General features: G+C 44.7%; 1 protein-coding gene across 17 annotated transcripts in view; it reads right to left on the reverse strand.

Moving 5' to 3' along the window:
• KDM6A (lysine demethylase 6A) overlaps positions 1–14,300 on the reverse strand; it is a 168,517-nt gene extending 154,217 nt beyond the window's left edge. For 14 of the 17 annotated variants that reach the window (XM_049834997.1, XM_049834992.1, XM_049834996.1 and 11 more), the window contains exons 1-2: positions 14,006–14,299; positions 13,667–13,730 (exon numbers count right to left, since the gene is read on the reverse strand). In XM_049834997.1, coding sequence (XP_049690954.1) covers positions 13,667–13,730; positions 14,006–14,166 — 225 coding nt within the window. In that variant the 5' untranslated portion in view covers positions 14,167–14,299. Of the gene's footprint in view, positions 1–13,666; positions 13,731–14,005 lie in introns of all 17 variants that reach the window. The other 3 variants (XM_049835000.1, XM_049834995.1, XM_049834990.1) reach the window with 2 other exon arrangements.
• Positions 14,301–22,447: the final 8,147 nt, after the last annotated feature.

Genomic DNA, 22,447 nt, shown 5'->3' on the forward strand with positions numbered 1-22,447 from the left:
AAAAATACTCAGAAAACAACACATTTCTTTGCACCACACCAAAGACCAAGAATGCATAAAGTTTTAAGAACCATGGTGTGCATAATCTACCTTTAGTTACTATATTTGTAACATGCCTGGAAGCTCCATTAAAGTTTACCAACCAACATACTCAATTTTTGTACTTCTTTATTCTTCCTGGTATCATTCCATTTTTTCTTTCCTACCAGAGATTGCTTATGACATACTGTATGATGTTATATAACGGATGTTCTCCATTTTTCTTATCGTTCCACTTTATCTTACACTCTTTCTACACTTTGTTGCATTAAACTATGCTGTTACAGCCTCTAGATCAGCATCATTCTCCCTTATACAGGCTTTCAATTCCATACTTTAAACTATTTCTTGCCCTTTTAACATATCCACCTACAACTTCCATACTTGCTCAGCTTTCTTTATCCTTCAAATCCAAAGGCAGCAAAACATGACATCAGAACAAACATGACAGTTCTCAGCCTTTATTTTCACCTTGAGGAAAGAGCAGAAGCAGTGGGTTTCTTTACTCTTCCCCTCCTTGGGGGGTAAGGAGGGAAAAGGGAAGCAGCAGTAGAAAATAAAGGCATAGACAATGCAGCCAACACTTCTGTTAAAGGAGCAGCTTCCTCTACCATGCCTTACTTTTATTTCAAAAATGGGAGAGAGCAGAGGCACTGCTATATTCAGAACTTACAGCATATAACTCTTACTAAGCTTTTTCATGCCCTCCAGAAACCCTCCTCAATTTTGTTATCTCTATTTTGTTCCTGTTTACCTTGTTTTTAAAACCTTTTGAGGCAGTGACTAGCACCATCAAGAGCTTAAATGCTACCTTAAGTTAACAGGAACAGTTAGATGGTATCCAGGAACAAGATTCAGGTAGCTGCTGGAAAGAATATACTATGATCTCCACTGCCCCCCCACCCCCCACCCCCCCCAGCCCTTTTGACTGCATCACTATGTCACCCATTTAATTCCTTGGTTTCCCACTCTTCCTCACATCTAATAAGTATCCTTTTTCAACATTTCCTCTACTTCCTTCAACTGAAAATGTCTTCCTTCTATTATAACACTATATTCTGAAAAACCTTCCCAGATGACTGTTGCATTTCTCCTCTTCCCCAAAATCAAATGCAGGCCTGATTTTCAGTAGGCATAGGTTCAAGCAGAATTCATGAAATACTCAACCTAGATCCCTCAGCATCTCTCCTTCATTCAGAGCCATGTCCACAATGATATAAAACAGCTTCATAAAAAAGATTTAGTTTTCTTCTACAGTCTTTGTTACATATATTCTGGCATTCTCTGCTGCTGCATGTATGTTCAGATCTGAACATATCCTAAGTCTCCTAGTGGCAGACTATCTTCACAAAATACTAGTTATTCCTTCAAAGAGAGTAATGAAGCTGGGCCACTGCACTCATTCCATCCCTCCTCTCCAAAAAGAAATATAATTCTGGCAACCTGTGCTTCCAAAATATATACAATTCCATCTCCCATAAGAAAATAAGGAAGCAAACCTTTCTGCTTCAGCAGTAGTTTTATAGATAGTCCTTACAGAAACAGTGTCACACTAAGCAGGACCCACTCTAGCCTCCCAAATCTCTCTTAAAGCACCTGTACAGCCTTTTTGAGTCTGCACAATGAACTGTATTAATAGAATACCAGGTTGGAAGGGACCTCAAGGATCACCTGGTCCAATCTTCCTTGGCAAAAGCACGGTCTAGACAAGATGGCCCAGCACCCCACCCAGCTGAATCTTAAAACTGTCCAATGTTGGGGAATCCACCACTTCCCTGGGGAGATTATTCCAATGGCCGATTGTTCTCATTGTGAAAAATTTTCCTCTTGTGTCCCCTCAGAACCTCCTCAGGAGTGACGAGTGCCTATATTACCCCTCATCTTTTCCATATGACTCCCTGTAAAAAGGGAGTCTCTATCTTCTTTGTAGCCACCCTTTAAATACTGGAATGTGGTGATACAGTCTCCCCTAAGCCTTCTTTTCTCAAGGCTGAACAAACCCAGTTCTCTCAACCTTTCCTCACATGGCACGCTTCCCAGTCCTTTGACCATCTTTGTGGCCCTTCTCTGGACCCTCTCCAGCCTGTCCACAACTTTTTTGTATAGCAGGGACCAAAACTGAACACAGTATTCCAGGTGAGGCCTGACAAGCGCTGAGTAGAGTGGGATGACGACTTCTTTATCTCTGCTGGTGATGCCCTTGATACAACCCAGCATCCTGTTGGCTTGCTTTGCTGCAGCAGCACACTGTTCACTCTTACTGAGCTTTTTGTCCACCAGGACTCTGACATCCCTTTCCACAAAGCTGCTCCTCAGCTGGGTAGATCCCAGCCTGTGCTGTACTCCTGGATTGTGTTTCCCCAGTGCAAGACCTTACATTTATCTTTTCTGAATTTCATAAGGTTCTTGTGGGCCTACTCTTCCAGCCTACCCAGATCTTCCCGCAGGGTGGCTCTCCCTTCCAAAGTGTCCACTTTCCCACTCAGTTTGGTATCATCAGCAAACTTCATCACGTTACGCTTGATCCCATGTTGTGGTTTAACCCCAGACAGCAACTAAGCACGACGCAGCTGCTCCCTCACTCCTCCCCCCACAGCGGGATGGGGAGAAGAACTGGGGAGAAAAAAAGTAAAACTCGTGGGTTGAGATAAGAACAGTTTAATAATTGAAATAAAAAAATAAAATTGTAATGAAAAGGAAGATTAAAAGAGAGTGAAATATAACCTGACAGACAAGTGATGCACAATGCAATTGCTCATCACTCACCAACCGATGCCCAGTTAGTTCCCCAGCAGTGATCAGCCTGTCCTGGCCCCACTCCCCCCAGTTTATATACTGGGCATGACATCCCATGGTATGGAATACCCCTTTGGCCAGTTTGGGTCAGCTGCCCTGGCTGTGCCCACTCCCAACTTCTTGTGCCCCTCCAGCCTTCTTGCTGGCTGGGCATGAGAAGCTGAAAAATCCTTGACTTAATGTAAACATGACTTAGCAACAACTAAAACATCAGTGTGTTATCAACATTCTTCTCATATTAAATGCAAAACACAGCACTGTACCAGCTACTAGGAAGAAAACGAACTCTATCCCAGCCAAAACCAGGATATTCCATCATCCAGGTCACTTATGAACATATTACACAGCATTGGGCCCAATTAATTCCTGGGGGACCCCATTTGTGATAGGTTGCCAGTTTGAAAAGGAGCTATTTACCATCACCCTTTGGGTGCGACTTGTCAGCCAGACCCCCACGCACTACACAGACCACTTGTCTAGACTGTAACGCATCAGTTTCTCTAGGAGGAGGCTGCAGGAAACCACATCGAAAGCCTTGGAGAAATCCAGGTAGACAATGTCCACTGCTCGCCACACATCAACCAAGCAGGTTACATTGTCATAGACAATGATCAGGTTTGTCAAGCACGATTTGCCCTTGGGGAATCCACGCTGGCTTTTCCCAATCACGTGCTTCGTTTGACTTCTGATAGCCCCCAGGAGGATTCATTCCATAATTTTCCCAAGGACTGAAGTTAAGACTGATGGGCCTGTGATTTCCTGGATCTTCCTTTAAGCCCTTCTTGCAGATGGGGGTGACATTAGCCTTCTTCCAGTCTTCTGGGACATCCCCTGATCTCCACAACTTCTCAAAGATTAGATAAAGCGGCCTCGCAACATCACCAGCCTGTCCCCTTAACACCCTTGGGTGGATATTGTCAGGGCCCATTGATTTGTAGGAGTCAAGCTCCTGTAATAGTTCACATACTAACTCTTCCTTCACTGACAGTGGGTCTGTGATTGCATCAACCTGGATTTTTGTTCCCAAGGCCTGGGGCCCAACAGTGCTGGTAAAGACAGAGGTGAAGAAAGTGTAGAGAACCTCTGCCTTTTCAGCCTTGTCAGTGAGTAATTCACCTCTCCTGTTTAACAGAGGGCCAATATTTTCCTTCTGTTTCTGCTTGTTGTCTAGGTACCTGAAGAACCCCTTCTTGTAGTTTTTGACATCTCTGGACGATATCAATTAGAGCTGAGCTTTTGCTTTTGTAACTGCATCTCTGCACACCCTGGCAGTGCCCGTGTAGCTCTCAACAGGTATTTGTCTGCCTTTCCATCTCTGGTATGCCTCTCTCCTGGTTTTGAGCAGACTCAGAAGCTCGCAGTTAAGCCAAAGGGGTCTCTTGCTTTGCCTACTTCCCTTACCTTTAAAGGGGATGAACTGGTTTTGTGCTTTCAGAAGAGTGTTCTTGAAAAACTCCCAGTACTCACTAGCTCCTTTATCCTCCACGGAAGCTTCCCATGGAATCCCTCCCAACAGAGCTCCGACTGAGCGAGCTGAAGTTTGCTCTTCTAAAATCTTTGTCTTAGTAGTAGCCTTCAGTGTTGGCTATTTAAAATTAATGAGCTTTCCATTTTTACTAGATTATTTTTTATCTGAATAAGTTCTGCAGCCTGATTCATCACACAGGCTGGTTTCACCAGCACGTATGAGAAGCAACAGAGAGAGAGCAGCTGAAATTCTGCTACCTAGAGGAAAAATACATAAAACTAAGGCCTTAACTTCAATTCATTATTCTACTCTAGATTCTTCTGCAAGTAAGTTTTCAAATAGTAAAAAAATGAAAACAGTGCTTAAATAAAAAGTTAAAATGGCAACTGCAATGCAAGTAACATAATACTACCAGAAAAAAAAAAAAAAAAAAAAAGAGATCTATTGGCTCTATTTTAAAAGCCACTGCACTGGATCTTTTGACTAATGCTGAAAATGATACACTGAAATTGTTTGGAATTTTTAAATTCTCAAAATGCAACCGGAAATTTAATGAAAAGCATGTTCACAATTCAATCTGCTTTAGACTTTAATAACCAATCTCTATTGAGAAGTGAATCATAATCCTCAAAACGCCACTGCGAGAAAAGGAAATGACTTAAAGCCATTTTAACAAACAACAATTAATTTAACAACTTACCACAAGGAAATTCATATGTAGACATACAGCATTCTGGTTGTAATTCATAACACACTTTTAGTCACTCCCTTTATAAAACTATAAACGAGTGCTTAATTCTACATCTTAATTAAACAAGTTTCTTCCGTGAACGCCATGAAGCAAATGCAAGAACCATAAAGGAAGCTATTTTGTCAAAACAGCTCTGATGATAATCCATGCATCCTCTCATACTCTAAACTGAAAATATCTGAGAAAGAATATTCTTCAACTCCCAAACACGCTTAAGGGGCTTTTTGTTCATTAACACAGTATTTTATTTACATAAAGAATACTTTCCTATCATTCTTTATTTGGCCACAAGCAAACTATCAAATGGCCCATACTACTTTTGACAGTATCAGTACAACTAGCCTTGAAAACAAGCTTTGAACAGCCTAGTCTTGTAACAGGTCAGTCTTGAAAACAGCCTTTTCAGGAATTACGACTACTACGGCTATTTCTGTAATGCACCTATTCTGTAAATCAGAAACATATAATAATATATTTAATTATTTTCCCTTGCTTTACAGAACTTCTGCAGTCCAGCAAACTCAGATTAGACTATATCAAAGACAGTTCCTCTCTTTCCGCATAGCTAAAACGTTCTGTGAGGTACCAAGATTATCCACTCAGGTACATCAATACAAATCCTAGCAGCCTTCTGCAGGGCTCCATACAGGACCACTTAGTTCATTTTTGTCTGTTTTTAACTATAAACAAGTATTCTGTTAGTGAACAAGATTAACGTTGCTAACATTTGTAACAAAGACAGTCAACTGATCCCTATAATGACACCTGAAGTTTAATGAGAATCACTTTAATTTTTACTTGTGAAGATGCATTGTTCAAATGTTACACTTCAAACATCGTAGCTATTAGAACCTCACCAAGAAAGGAGGTTAAAACAAAAAGTAACTTACATGAGTTGTACTTGTAAAATTCAAGATAGGTGTGAACTAAAGGACTGGAAGTTGTATACATATACCTGTATGTATTCAGCATGAGCATAATAGTGGCTCAGCTTCCGGAACTATCTGAACCAATACTAAAACCTGCCACCTAGCTCAGGTATGTATTCACCTCAGACTCACAGCCCATTGTAGGGTTCAGTTATATGGAACTTAGTTATTGGGCCTGAAAATAGCTCACGGTCACAAGACTGTTCCAGGCGCCTTTAGAAGGCCTTGAACAGAATAAATAAGAAGATAGAAGAAGATAGATCCCAATTAGGAAAACACAGGTGCACGTTCCACGATAAAGGGAACTTGGCACAAACAACCTCAATTCAGGGGCTTATCTTGACCAATTGGACTGAGACAAGTCTTGTATGCTTTAATTAACACAACCAATTATGTCTTGTGTTTGTGCGCGTGGACAGTACCAATGTAACCAATCACCGCTTATGCTTGTGCGCGTGGACACCAAGTGCTTGCATGTAGTAGCCAATCAAAGTCTCTCAACAACTTAGAGAATTGTATAAAAATGATTAGCTAAGCTCAATAAACTGGCGACTTTAATCATCACATTGGTGTTCCGTCGTCCGGGCCCCACACGGATTAATCCCTGAACCCTACAGCCCATCTGCTTAATTCATTTCTGAAGAAGCTGATACAAGTCCTTTAGAGCAGTAACTAGTTTTTGCACAACTATTTTAGTATTCTTAAACTACAAATACACACATTTCCTTCCCTTTCAGTCTGCTGAAAATACTGCAAAATCCCTCCCATTACCCAAAAATCGCATCGGTTGAGGATCAAGGAAAACATATTTGGTCACTAATCAGAGATCAACCTGAAGTTTAACTCATGAATCTGTAAGGCTGGACACCAAAGCTGAATTTCTCCACGGAACGTTAAGTTTGTCTAGTTCTCAGTGGGATAATAAAGAACAACAGTGGGCTATGGCACACAATTCTGGCACTGGAAAGTCTTGTGACAAATGTTAATCAGTATAAAATCACTTTATAGCCATAAACATTTTCCACGGCTCTCCTCAATTTTGTACCATCTTACTAATGTAATGAAAACAAATGGTTCTACACGCACAGACTTATCCAAGTATGAAACATCTTCTCTTTTCTAAAATGGTATAACAAACATATGGTATAGCTTTTAGATGATGCTTTCAACACTTACTTCAGATGCTATCAACATTTGCAGATAGTCTTACCTCTATAATTATCAAGTCCACTCAACCCACTCCAGTGAACAAACAGCTATAAAGACTGGCAAGAGGCAGAGTGCCATGCTTTTCACAAGCAGAAAGCACACCTGAATACTATGTATAGACAAAAGCTTTAGACTGGCTATTTCTTCTTCACATACAGTACCTGAGATTACCCGTATAGAAATTTGAAAGCTAGAGCATATGAGTATCGTGATGCACAAGTGAATCAAGGGAAGGATTTCCATGGTTAAATTATTGGAATGGAATTGAAGGAAAACAATTGTGTCCCATCCTTGACACAGGTTTTCTTCACACTTTCAAAAATTAAATCATTTATCAGAACCTCTTTTCCTCAGCTGCTAAAATACAATAATATTTCTCTTCTTCATCCTGAATTGCTGCTCACCTTGTCTGTTTGCTTATTAAGTCAGTAGGGCATGAATTATCTTACGTCTATGCATATGTATCACTTCAAGAAACAGACTACTTCAGCCTCCAGACTCAGTAGACCGGTACTTAGAAGCTACAATATGTAATGTTTATTCCGTAAGAAACATGAAAAGCTACTCTTACAAGGAAAAATCTTAAACTGTATTCCCTATTAATGGTCTCCTGATAGCAAACATAAAGCTTACTGAAACACAAATACCAATATGCTAGCTGTCCTGCAATCTTAAATACAGTTCTACAAAACAAGGCTGTTTGTAGAGATGAGGTCCATCCTTGCATTTTCATTAACAGATTAAAATTGCAACTGTAATATTTCTAACTTCATTGATTTCCTTGCCTTCAGAAAGTAGTAACACGGCACTTTAAACTTAAACATCCAAAACGTTCAAGAATGTATGTTTTGAGCAATAAAAAACAGCATTTTAAAGAAATGAACGCTAGTTTTGAAAGTATCAAAAAATGCCAAGTATCTCATACTTAAACAAAAAGTACTGTGTAACAGCCATTAAAAAAAAAGGTGGTTTTAATACCAGATGTAGCACAAATATTGCAAACCTGTAACTAAGTCTTTAAGTACCAGGATACATAAATATCACATAGACTGTTAATAGTAATTTCAAAGTATAAACATGGTACAACCATGAACTATAGAACATGTCATCCATTACACCTTAATTGGATCCTTAAAAAATCCTACTCTATTAAAATAAAGCCCAAACTGCATACAGAAAAACACTGATCTTAAAAAAAAAATCTATACATCAATCCTAATTACCTGTAAATACTCCTAACATTTTTACTTCAAGTCTTTCCACTCACAGACACCTTCAACAAAGGCTTGAAAATCAGTTCCACCCATAACACAATTTACGAAATGTTAACCAACTTCAACCTGTTCCACACTATTATCTAGCATACAATAATAAGAAATGCAGAATGTATTTTAGAAAAACATAAAGGGACAGCTCAGGTATAAATTTACAGAAATTGGAGAGGCTGCCCATTTCCTGGAATGCTTTACAAATGTCTCATGGTGCCAATTCCCAGTTTCTCAATTCCCAGCACTGCCATTATATAAGGCAAACACTATAATTCTTTTTAAAGCAGTATTTCTTTGTTTTGATGAAAATAAATTAAGCCAAAATGTTTCTAAAGGTATTTAAAAAAATAGCTTTACTACACCTAGACTAATCTGCTAAAATGTTTTCCTGCATAATTATTTTTCAAGCAGTCTGTTGTAATTAAAACTGAGGATATTTAATTATAGATTAGTAGAAAATTAACATTAACGTCAACACTAAAGGGACAAAGTCAATATATATTAATTCACACTGTCCGGAACTATTTTTAAACAAACACCACCTACAATTATAAGAAAGTGAAAGAGTTTTGTCACTGTGCACTTATTTTGTACGCTGAATAAAAGCACAGATAACTTTGTTAATTTTGTCAACACATATGGCCTTTACACAAAGGAAATACCATTTTTTAAATCAGCTGGAAAACAAAAGGGCTGCAAAACAACAAGAGGTAACACAGAGACCAAAAACCGGCATATTGCACGGTACTACTTCATCTCTCTTTAAATCGACTTCAACATCAATACTTTTAAATGGAAACATGCTTCAAATTTTGTCTACAGAATATGACAAACTGATTAAACTCAATGAATAGGAATTAACAAGCGTCTTATACCCAATACATTAGACCAGCTACATCAACCTAAATCTGTATAAAAGCCAAATAATTATAGCTTATGAAACGAAGGTTTGTCACTGAAAGAACGTCAACTTTGGCTAAACACTGGAAGTACCATATTTAAAAAAAAGAGAAAAAAAAAAAGGAAGGAAGGAAGAAAAAGGAAATGCTTTGCAATTCACTTCCAATACAATGGATGTCCTCTTCCCCGCCCCCCCCTCCCCCCCCCCCCCCCCCCCCCCCAAGAAATCTTTAAGCTTCACCTCCAGTGAGAACATCTTCCTGGGAGAAACAGCAAGGTAACATCAGGGTTTTGGGGTTTGGTTTGTGGTTGTTTTGCTTCTTCACATTAACGTTCTTGTCAACTACAGAAACATAACAGTGAGCACTTTCTCCTACACAAGACTGGTTACATTGGATCTTCAGCATTTCAACCAGTTTGAAAGGTGACTTCTCTTTCAATTTCCCTCTCCTCTCTCCCAAAACCACACCAGCTGCAAACTATGATTTTTCAAAAAAACATCTTTTCTGCAAAATAAATACAAAATTTATGGCAACAGAAAATTCTATTCCTGTGTCACACACACTAACAGCACATACACTATTACAGGGAAGTTTGATTTCTTCTGGCTTATCACATATCCAATACATGGAGCAACAATACAATATTCTTGACCTTTAGTCTATATCTTCAATAATTCATAAAATTGTATAGATCTGATGTCTTATCTGCTCTTTTGATTTGCTAGACCCAGCAGCAGGAATCAGTTTAGTTCACAATACCACAGCCATACATCCTACAAAGCAAAATTACCAAAGAGGGGTACTGCAGTCCAGACCTGGACCATGAATAAAACCCACAACTATGTTAAAGCCCCAGACACGAAGCTTCCTCCATCCCTGAAAGAGATCCCAGATTTCTTCTTATTAAATTCCATCAGGGTGTGGCTTCATTAAACCAGAGCTCCCACTGCAAAGGCTTCATGAAATCTCCTGGTCGGCCTGCAAGTGGCTCGAGCCAATGCACTGCCTCCTGCCACGTGAGCCCCGGTAAAAACGAGAGTAGCACCTCCTTGTATTGAGGCACCAAATTTAAGCTCCCAACAGAATCCCGCTGCTGCACAAGTACCTGTGCAGATAACAGAGCAGCTCCCTCAACACTTGCAACCCAGGACTTCACCTCACCTCCCCAAACCCCGACAGTCTCCTCAGACACGTACACTGCTCCTACCACCTTATCCTCAGGTAACCAGGGAACGCTGTCAGGCACTTACAGAAGAGACGCTGCTACAGCCTGCCTTTTTAAAAAAAATGTTCAATAGCGAGCGAACTATTCTCGCGTGGAGGGGAGTACTGATAAATTTTTGCCTTTGTGAAGGATTCCTCTGGAAACATGACACAATGGTTTTCCTTACCTGCTATACTTACACATAAATCTCACGTTACTTTATAATGTGCTGGCTTGTAGATTCTTAAATCAGTCAGTTAGGATTTCATAATTATGGAGTCTAGGGTCTTTGTTAGCTGTTGTTACTCCATGCACAAAAGGAAAGATTTTGTTACTATCGCTGCAAAACCCATTAATTAAATGCACATATATATGGCCACACTTTCTACAATAAAAATAACTGTTACATGGAATTAAAGTGATTTGCTAGATGAATTACTCTAAACCCTTCCGTACAGTGTAGACTGTATGAAGCTTCACACAGACAGAAAAGGAATTGTTTAAGTAACAAACATCTTAAAAATAACTTCTTACTTGTCAATAACGGTAACTGAAACACGTGCACGTTCCCTGAAAGTAAAAAGCACAAACAAAACCAAACCTGGTTCAAGCCAAGAAACTCCTCTCAAACAACTTTGAACAGTAACATTTTAATCTTTCTACTTCCTTACCAAGCTACTTTTCTCAGAGACAAGTTTTACAAAGAACATGCTTTGTGAATTAGTGTGCAATTCATAAATGTCCAAAACACTGTCAGAAAACTGAGGTGAAACAGCAAGATATTTGGTTGGTTGGGGGTTTTTTTAGTATTCACTGCATGGATTCATACACTGATGCCGTAACGGAACACACAATGATACTTCTAGAAATATACTTCAAAACTATCAGAATGCCCAACAACTTCAGTCATCTCAAACAGACCGTCTGTACATACTAAAACTTTAATCGACTGGCATAAAAAAGAAAATGCATTATATGCAAGAAAGGACTCAAAACTCAACTAATAAACTGAATTGCTGCATTACTTAATTTCACAGTACGCAAAATAAAACTTTACCTAGTGATGTTTGTTATGCGACAGACAATCTAATTACATAGGACGCTTTTATTTTCTGGCATCCTTGAACTCTACCCCATGTACGATTCTCCCTAACATTTACGATAGCCTCAACAGCAATCACTGAGCAGACATTAATTCTGGTCCACTAACAGTTAACGTGCGTTATTTAACCGGTCTGACATGTCACTCCCCTACCTTTTTGCTTTATCTGGACAAGTACTTGTATAAATAACTCTGAAAATCAAAAGGAAACCACGAGATTTTTAAAAATGCAAGCACAAAGAAAAGTGTACTTGCTTTTCCTTCCATCCCTTCCCCCCCCCCATGTCCTGACATTCAGCTTTTCCAATCATGCCAGAAATAAACATCCAAACACAAGTAAGGGCCTAGGCTACCGAATTCAACACGCGTTAGAGTTAGGTCTTCAGATCAACCAAGACCAGCAACAGAAAAAAAAAAATTCTTCACGTGAAAATATCAGCATACAGCAGGGGCACAACAATAGGATGCACAAAGTGTCAAATGCAACGCTACTGACAGGAACAAGTCAGAAAGCAGGAACCAGAAGAACACAGCCCCCTGCTTCAACCGTGTGGTATTTTAAAAACAGTTCAACTTATTCTGTTACCCAAACGCTTTCCTCGCGTTTAGTCTTCAAATACAACCGGCAGGCACTCAGCCGGCACAGCCTTTGTCAATAGCTTACGGACGGGCAGCAGAACGTGCTACAGGTTGATAAGGAGGACACCGGTGCTGCAAACGCCCTGCCTGCAGCAGGAAAGCACCCAGAAAGAACTTGCAATGCGCAGGAGTTTCCCTCAACGTTCACCGGGGGCTTCACGCTCCAGGCGACGTGCATATTCGTCCCCGGTATTTGTTTCGTGTTTACCCCCCCCCCCTTCTCTTTCTCCTCCCTGTCCGGCCATCTTGGGCCGACAGGAGCAGCCATTACTTAACTAAATGACAGGGCCAACAACTTTTCACAGAAACAAACATCTCTCTCTCAAGAGGCCGAGCAGGCTCCAGCAACCTGCGGGCCGTCCCGCTCCCTGTCAAGCCGCCCGGCGGCGGGGACGGCGAGGGGGAAGGAGAAGAGAAGGAGGAGGAGGAGGAGGAGGAGGAAAGGGGGGGGGGGGGGGGCAGCGGGCGGGACACGGCGCTCGGCGAGGAGCTGGCACGCTGGAGGCACCCGGGCCCGGAGAGTAAACAAGTCACTCGGCGACGGGGTCCGGCAGCGGGCTCAGCGCCCCGGGCCCCCCGGCTCCGGGTCGGCTTCCCCGCCCCCCCCCCCCCCCCCCCCACCTCCCTTCTTATCCACCCTACACCCCCACACACCCCGCGCCGCGCCGCCGCCGGGCAGGGCGCGCGCAGCCGCCGGCCCCCGCCGCGCGGGGCGAAAATCACGAGGGAGGGTCCGGGGAGAGGCCAACGTCAGCAGCGCCTCGCGCGCGCCCTCCCTCCTCTTCTCTCTCTCTCTCTCTCTTCCCCCCCCCAAACACCCCCCCCCCCCCCCGCCACCGCCGCCTCCTCCTCCTCCCTCCCGCCCCCGCGCCCCCTCCCCCGCCCCGCTTGGCGTTTGCTCCCGGCCCCCGGGCTCGGTCCCCGCCGCGCAGGCACTTTCCCGTCCCGGGGCTGGACGGACACCCTCAAAGTGTCCGGAGAGGAACCCGCGAGGCCGCGTTCCCTTCATCCCCACACCCGGCCCCGAGCGCTGACTACGGGGGGGAGGGGGAGATGGAGGAGGGGGGAAGGGGAAGGGGCAAAGGCGGCAGCGACGCGTGGGGAGACCGCGGCGGGGGGCGAGGCGGAGCGCCCTGCCGCCTGCGGGGACGTGCGCCCGCGGATGTGGCGGTGCCACACACACACACAGAGAGACGCTCGCACCCAGATGCACACTCGCACGCACACACTCACCGTGTGGACCCGGGGGACCGGAGGGAGGGGGCGGCTGGGCCGGGCCGGGCCGGCTCCCTCCCCTCCCCCCCTTCCCCCCCCTCCCCCCCCCCCCCAGCCCCGCTCCACATCCACCCTCGCGCTTACCTTTAACAGCAAGGCCTTCGTTCTGGCGCCATCTTCATGAAGCCTCAGAAATCCGAAGAGTCGGCTGCAGAAGGGGAGCGGGCGGGAGGGAGGGGAGAGAGGCACAAGCGTTAGCGAGAGTCAGCCCCCAGCACGGGCAGGCAGGCGGGCGGGCGGGCAGGCAGGCTCGCTCCCGGCGGGCAAGGGCAGAGCGCGGCGGCGGCGGGGGCCGGGAGCCCGCACACGGGCACACACGCACTCCCGAGCGGGGAGCCGCGGGCAGGGGAGGGGGGGGACACGGAGGGAGCGCGGGCCGAGCCGGGACACGGAGGCGGCCGGGGCGGAGTGGGGAGCGGGTACCTGTCGAGGCCGGATAGGGCTTCTCTCTCCTCGGCTGTCAAGCTGGCGAAGTCCTCCTCGCTCTGGCCGCTCGCTTTCCCCGCCGCCATTTTCTTTTCCTCATCACCGAAAGGAGCAGCAGAGGCGGCGGCAGCGGCGAGCGACACTCCGCACGATTTCATGGAAACGCAGCGTAATTAACTCACGATCGCAACCCCCCCCCCCTGCGCGCCCCCAACACCCCCCAGCGCCGGGCGGGGCGGGGTGCCCGACACACACACACACCACAACTTTTATTACAACAACAACAGCCGGCAGGGAGGGGGAGGGAGGGAGGGAGGGAGGGGAGAGGGAGGGAGGCGGGGGGAAGCCCCGCTGCTCGGAGGAGGAGGAGGAGGAGGAGGAGGAGGAGGAGGGAGGGGGGAGGGAGGGAGCCCCAGCGCTGGAGACTCGGGGGAGGAGGAGGCGGGGGGGGGGGGGGGGGGGGGAGAAGAGGAGGAGGAGGCGGCGGCTGCGGCGGATGGCGGCGGAGCGGTGTTTACATCGCCGCGGCGCCGCTCGCCCCGATGGCGAGGGGTGCGGGGAGCCGGGGTGACAGGGGCCCCGCCCGCCCTGCCGCGCGGGGTGTGTTTGCCGCCTGTACAAACTTCCCCAGCAGCTGCCCAAAGTTGTTGTAATTGTGTCACACAGCGAACCCCACGCCGCCACCGTGACCCCCCCCCCTCCCCGCCCGCCCGCCCGGCCCCACGCAGCCAATCGCCGCCTCCGCTGCGCCGCACGTGACCTTTGTTGACTTACGTCAGTCATAGCGCTCTTCCACCGCTGCGCTTCGGCTTGGTTGGCCTTCGGCGCCCGCCTCCCTCGCCGGCTTCATTCCATTGGTTGGCGTCCGAGGGAGGGGGTGCGGTTTCAGGGAATCACGGCTTCTGAGAGGTCGAGCGGGCCGTCAGTCAGAGGAGCTTTTCGATGACCCACCGCCAGCAGGTTTGGTGTACGCCTTTAAAAACCGGAGGACGAGCAAGGCGGGGGGGGGGGGGGAGTTTTCGGGAGTGGCGGGCGCTGGGGGTGGGAGGAGGAGGAGGGAGGGCTGCGCTCACGGGCGGAGTTGCGTAACGGGGGCTCCGGGCTGGGGGCGTGGACGTCGGTGAGGAAGCGGGCCTCGCTAGCGCCTCGCGGGCGGGGGCCGTGCCGCACTAGGCAGGGGGGGACGATCCGCGCTCTCCTGGCTTGGGCGCGGGGCGTGGTGCTCTTGGCACGACCGGAAAATAATGGCTTCCCCGCGCGGGGAGCGGGGACGCTGCTGGCTCGGGCTCCGTGCGCCTGGGCCGCGGGAGGGAGGAAGGAGAAGAAGCCGCTGCCGCCCAAGGGGGTGGCGGGTAACGCCCGCACAGGCGGCGCGACGGCGGCCGAAGTGAGGGCAGCCCCCGCGGCACGGCAGTTGGCTTCGCCCACCCTGGGAAAGGGAGGTGCCGGTGTCCGGTCCGCGGCGTTCGCCGCCCGCTGGCAGCGGGGCAGTGACTTTCCCGCGGGCGCACGCCTCAGCCGCGAGGGAGCGGCCGTTGGGCCGCCCGCGCGGGCCGCCGCCCCGCCAACGGACGAGCGCGTGGCGGGGCTCGAGACGTGCCGCGCGCGCGCGCGAGGGGCGGGGGAGGGAACGGGAACGGGGAGTTGGGGGGGTGGGGCGGGGGGGGAAGGCGGGGCAACGGAGGGAACACCGCCCCTCTCCGGGAGCCAGTGACAGGTGGAGCGGCGCCCGCCGGCGCGAGCCCCGCGGCCATCACGTGTCGCGGGGAGGGGGGCGGGGCGGGCGGCAGCGCTCTCGCGAGGCCGCGGCGGCCCGCAGGCGTGAGGGCGGGGGCGCGGGCGCGGGGCTGCCTCGTCCCGGCCGGGCGTTGCGTGAGGCGGCTCGGCTGCGGCGTGCGGGGCGGGGGGGCGGGAGGCTGGTTCGTGGGAAGGACCGAAGTCGGGCTCCCGGGAGCGTCTCACGCGTGAGTAGATCTCTGAGTTTCCCTGGACGTCGGGGGGAAAGGGGCTTTACGTGCTCTGCTTGCTTCCCCGCCTTTATGAGGCCAGGCCTAACCACAGTCTTCCCAGTGGCTTAAATGTTACCTGGGCGTCCTTGGTTCCTGGACCTTTCCCAGCTTACCCAGCAACTCCACGGTCCCGTTTTCTCTTTACGGTCCCATTGATTTGCCCATACTGCCAGGAAGCTTTAAGTTTTTGAAATTCACTAGATCTTGCCTCTGCTGTGACGCTTATGAGGAGATCACCCTTCGGCAGTTGAGTGGTGGCACAGCTCACTGCTCGTACCCATTTTGCCAAAAATGGATCGACAGCAAACTTCTTTAACATCACTGTGTCACTTCTCCAGTGTCTGGCCGAAGCCCCATGACTGGGCGGGCTGTTTCTCTGCCAGTTGAATTTCCTTAGCTCAGAGAGGATCCTGTTTTACAACTGCCAGGGTCTCTAAAGCATCAGTGGACCTAGTAACTACCTTTGGGAATTCGATTAATAAGGTCAAAGGCCAAACTTACAATGGATGTTCAATCGCAATGCTGATGCTTGCTGGTGCTATCCCCTCTTTTTTAATTGCCGCCATCAAATCATGTACTCGTGAAATGGAAGCGTGTTTCTGCCTCTGTAGGTGTTACAGCTAACATTTACGTGTTGGTGACGCTTTCCAGATGGATCCTCAAATGTTTTCTGGTCCTGATGGCGTCTATAGCGCAGTGCAGAGACACTGGCAGAACTGTGCGAGGCTTGCGCTGCTTCCCAGCATACTGATTGGAGACCCGGTCAAGACAAATAATGCAAAAGACGACTCAAATTAGTATGTTCTTTCTCCGCTCAGAAGCAGAATGTTGTCTTGTAGCCATGCTTTCTGATGCATATGTAGGTAGAACAAAAAAAGCACCTGAGTTTACTAAGGTTGCATATCTTTATAAAATAGCCAGTAGCCGGTTGGTTAGAGTATTGCTATAAGAGACAGGCATTTGTTTTTAAAGTACTTTTGAGTTTGGAGTCCAGATAAAAACCAAGTTCTTGTGGTTCTGGGAATGGGCCGTAGTCTATTAATAGTGAAAACAGAGCTATAATCAAGTATCTATCTTCATCTGTATTTGACGTGGCTTCTCAGTTACATATTTTCTCAGCAGTGCTTCCTTGGGTGCGTAATTCAGGGCCAAGAACTGTACTGATTGGTAATGTGCCAAAACTAAGGTATTTCAGCACAGATTATTTCTCAGGATTTTGTCTATGAGGTCTTATGTTTCCACTTTGCAGTATCCTGAGTATAAATTAGTGGAAAGGATAGTAGACAAAACTATTCCTTGGTACAAGGAAGGTAACTTCTAAGTTACAGAGCAATTCAGGAGACTTCATAGAAGCATAAGTGAGACTTAGTTCAACTGAAAATATAACAAGAAAATTCCATGCACCTGAAGTCACAACATGCAAGTTACTCCTCTAGTACTGTCAAAACCACTCTTGCCCCTTGTATCCTGCCTGTAGTGCTTGAATTGAATTTCCAGTTGGTTTTTTTTGTTGTGTTGGTTTTTTTTTTATTTGAACTACTGTTCGGATGACTCAAGAGGTGCCATAAAGGCCTATGTATTGTTTCAACTCTTCAAGATGTATCCAACTCCTGAAATCACTGCAGAAAAGTTGATATTGAAGAAAGATTCAGCTTCAACGCTGGGATTCAAGCTGTCATCTCATTTGATGTCAAGGTAGTTGTGGTATCTCAGGCATCCAGGTTCATTGGCAAATAGGACAAGCCTGAGCGCATATATAGGAACTCAGTCTCAGGAAAATAACTTCATGCAGCATGGAGCAGGGGAAGGCTGACCTGCTGCAGATCTAGTTTTTCATTTTACTCTCACATCACTATTACTTTTCACTGCCGTCAGCTCCAACAATCAAGTGCTTAGCTTGCCATTGTCGACTAAGGGAGGACCTTTTTAGAGATGGTGGTGATCCTACCATTTTTTTATGAGCAAGAGTATGGTAGTCTGTCATGAATGTTCCCTACAAATTCACTATAAATCTGTTGATAGGAGGTCCTGACTGGAGGCTTGTTTGCTACAATAATTGCTGTCTAGCATCAGGAATGCTGCTTCTCGCAAAGCATGAAGCTCCTTGCTGCAAGTCTCCTGAATGACAAACACATGAGGCCTGATCTGCTTTTTCCTATGTCATGGAAAACACATTTAAAAAAAGGTTTTCCAGGTGTGGAGTCAAGCTTATGCTTGTAATAGCCCAGAGGACCTCTAACTATAAGCCAAATCCTTCTGCAGTAGCCCAGGAGAAATGTGACAACAATCTTGGATTTTTGTGATGAGGTATACGTACTGAAAAAAGCAAGATAACCAAAAGAACCCACAGGATCCCATTTTGTGTCTTACAAAATATAAATCTAACACTTGCATTATTGCCACGTTGCCAGATTTTAGTCAAGCTTCCTGGAGTATGTGACTATTGGGCATATAAGGGAAAGCAGCGTAAACTGATAGAACCTGACAGTAGGTTAGTTGCAGAGAAAGTAGCCACTTTGTTTAACCTTCCATATTCATTAACAGGGGTTTTTCCTGCATCTTTTTTCTTACTGCTCTTTTCTTCATTTACTCCAGGGTAAAAGCAGAAAAGCATAAATAACTAAATTTCGTTGTTCTTGAAATTGGGAACAAAAAAACCTTCATTTTTTGTATTTTAGCAGTAGCTCCCATATTGTCCAGGAGTTCATAATAAAATGTTCTACAATTTGCATGTTCCCTGTACTACCCTCATTAAAGTTCTGATGAGTGTTGCGATATCTTCTGTGTTATACTTTGACAGTGGATGGTGGTCAAGAAAGTAGGGGAAACTGATCTAAAACTCAAGTTTGTTTGGGGTTTTTTTCTCCGAACTGCACACAAAAGTTGAATGCTTTTGCTAGCTATAAGGAAAAACAATACATGTGTAGAAGAATTATTACTGAAACTAGAAAATGTTGGGGAAAAAAAAGTCTTTCTGATACTCTATCGCTATGTTGATGAACAAATTGTTCTTCAATCTCAGAAATACCGTACTACTTTTGGGTGGTGAGGGGAGTAAAAGTGAGTTAATCTAGGAAATGCGTTATTATCATGAAGTTATTTTTCTTTACGAAAGTGTCAAAAAACTAGTAATTACTAAATGATTTAGTTATAGACCTTACGTAGTATTGTTCTGTCTTGCTTGAATCATATACTCATTTTTGTCTATTGCCCTCTCCTCCCCTTGGTTAGCTTGATTTTTAAAACCTGAATTGTATCTGAAAGGCTTAATGCTTGAATTTGTCTGGAATTTAAGTGGTAATTCATAGTCATAAGAAGTACACGCAGTTATCAGGTAAGCAGTAATAGCTGTCACTGTGCAGGGTGTCAGCAGAAATCATAAAATTTCCCTTGAGCAATAGAAACTTCAAAGGAATTATTACTTATTTAAAAGTAATAAACAACATGTCAACGATTCAATCTAAACATGGAAAACCATGAATTTGTATACATAATCTTAACTGTATTTTGAGCTGTTTCATAACATTCAGAAATCAGGAGTTTTTTCGATATTCTGTAGATTTGCTGTGTAAGAGAGACTAGTTCTCTGCATGCTAGCATGAATGCACTTACCTGTTTGCTTAAGTTCTACCAGTAGAAGAAGTGGCTGTTAGAAGAGCTATTACTGTATTATATTTTTTGCACTCTATAGATCTCTCATACTATACTAACTGATAATTTCTGCAGAGCTGGAGAAATAAATAAGATGAAAAATTAAGCTTGTCCAGGAAGTGGTTCCTTTACAGTGCTTCTGTTAGTAGATAATTTTTTTAAAATTTTTTTTTAATCATGCCCATTCTTCCCTCACCCCTGCCAGTTTTGGCTGTGTCCATTAGTGTGTATTCCAAATGCGGGCATGCTTTCATTTATCTTAATAGTTCCAGAAGGTAAGTAGGTAAGTGTCCGCCCACCCACTCGGGACTGGATGTGGCAGCTTATGATGTACCACCTTCCAAAGAAGTCACCCGTTTGACAGGTGATGATCATGAACAAGTATCTGCTCTTCAAAAACAGTGCAAAGAAAGTAAGATTTCTTGCCTTCATGACTGTGCAGGAATTTAATACAACTCTTGAGGAGTTGATAATAAAAATACTGTGTTTATATTAACTTGCCTTCAGATTGACAATTGTAGCTCCCCTGTAACTTCATAGAATTTAGCAAATGCTGTCAAGGGGGGGGGAGGCAGCTTTGTGTTTCTATGGCTAGGTATTTATATATATGTTGACTTAATGTAGCATGCTAGGCTAATACCTTTGTTGCCTGCTGGTTTTCTGACTTGTAAGTAAAAACAAGTAAATAACATTTCAAAAACAGCTCTGAAGGAAAGTTAAGGGGGGTTTTTTGTGTGTGTAAACATTTGAAAGGAGCTGTTCATGATGCTCAGCAAACTAGATGAATGGATATCTTGTTTACTTTTGTAAATTCTGGTACAGAATGCAATATTATTCAAGATACGTTTTTATCTGATATTTTTGTTTTTTCTCCTGAAGCAGAGGATGTCACATGCTCTTACTGGATTTAATTTAGTGCTTTATAGACAAATGTTTTCAAGAAGGTATCTGAGAGCTGTGTATTTTAAAAGCCTTGACTGTTGTGTATGTTGCTTTTTGTTAACATTCTTGTGGATGTCTAAGACGATAAAATATTTAATAACCAATCTGAAAAGCTATTTTGGTTGTAGTCTCTGAGTCTTTCCTATCCATTTCCTACTAGATCTGCCTATGAAACAACTTCTAAAATCCAGTAATTTGCACAAGTAATAGTATATATTAAATCTTGTAATCCCATACAGTTGGAAGTTTGAAAGGTGCAAATAGCAGGAGGGGATCTGTGACATTGGGTATGTCTTGTCCAGAGTTAAGGCAGTGGCTCAAGAAGCTCCATCGTACGCTTAGTAGACACAATGACAATTCTCCATCCTTGTCTGAACACAGTTGAGGATTCCCTTAGAGCAATTGGTGGGTCAGGGGGCTTTTCAAATAAAACAAAACATGATGCTTAAATTTGAAGCCTCTTGCTGGAGGGCATGCAACTCTACTTCTTCTCTTACATTTTAGAATTTTATCAAAATAAGGTGGCATCCTGTCAATTTGATGCATAGGACTCAGTGAATAAGGAACAGGGTTGTACCCAAAGCATATAAACTTGTTCATCATGTGCGACTGGAAGATAAAACAAGTCCTATACTAAAACACACAACTGAAATTTTAATATTTTTTTCATTGCTACTATCAAGAGGTAGATTCTATTGACAAGCTTTCTAGTGGTTTGCGCTCCACTGTGTCTTCTGCATGTCTGTGAGAGTTGGGATCAGGTCTCTAACAGAGCTGAGAACATCAGGAGGGTGTTGAGGAAGGCAAGTAGTTTCTACCATAAGCTTGACATTCACAAAACCAAAAGCTAACCTTGCCTTTAAGTATACATTTTCCCTTGCTTCCCCCACCCATCAGCTGCATTTCACTTGAGAACCTGTGAAACAGGAAATTGCTAGTATAGGAATGGTTTGGAGAGCTGCCCATCTTAAAATTTCTCAAGGTATGGTTTGGTTTCTGTTTGAATGTTTGCAGTTGTGTGTTTGTTTGTATAAATATACTTTGTACTACTAAAGTCAGTTTGTGAACAGTTCTTCTCTAGCGTTTTTTTGGTTTGGTTTGGTTTTGGTTCTGGGAATGAGCCCTGTGGTGGTTTACTGGTGAGGAAAGTTGAAGCATAGTGTTTCTCTCAATGGTTACATAGTCTCAAACTGAAAGCCAAGCGAGAGGAAGGAAATTGCCATTGGTCTCAATGGGAGAAGAGCCTCTTGGGAAAGGGGGCAGCAAAGGGCAGCTTCGCTAAGAACGGGCACTATTTTCCAAAGCCTTGATGTGTTTAAATCGGTACTTTTTCTGTCAGTAGTAGATACACAAGATTTTACTCTTAAGTTGTGGATTTAAATCTTCATACAACAGAATCAACATTTGTCCAGTGGCTTCTTGGTATCAGCGAGAAGAAGGTCCCTCTAAAACTCTTCCCACTCAAAAAAAAAAAAAAAAAAATCCATATCCCCCATTGAATTCACATGCTCACATGTAAACATCCAAGTTTGCCACTTAGAGTCTGAATAGCTGTCTAAATACCATGAAAATATAGGTGTAATTGGCACTATTTTAAAGACATTGGAGTTTTGAAAGTATGTGGTTACATTTCTTCTTCTCAAGGATAGTCTATGTAAAAATGACCAGGGCATAATCTTAAGAGATATATGTTGGTCCTGCTCAGGTTATAGTTGTTCCTTGTTCAAAAGGGAGGACAAATGTTTTATTAGAAAACTGAAAATACTATTGTTGCCAATCATGTCATCGGTTCTTTTTTTAATAAGTGATCGGTTTTGCTTTTATTACATGTCCCTTC

This window comes from Accipiter gentilis, chromosome 32 (genome assembly GCF_929443795.1).
Source record: "Accipiter gentilis chromosome 32, bAccGen1.1, whole genome shotgun sequence".
Lineage (NCBI taxonomy): Eukaryota > Metazoa > Chordata > Aves > Accipitriformes > Accipitridae > Astur > Astur gentilis.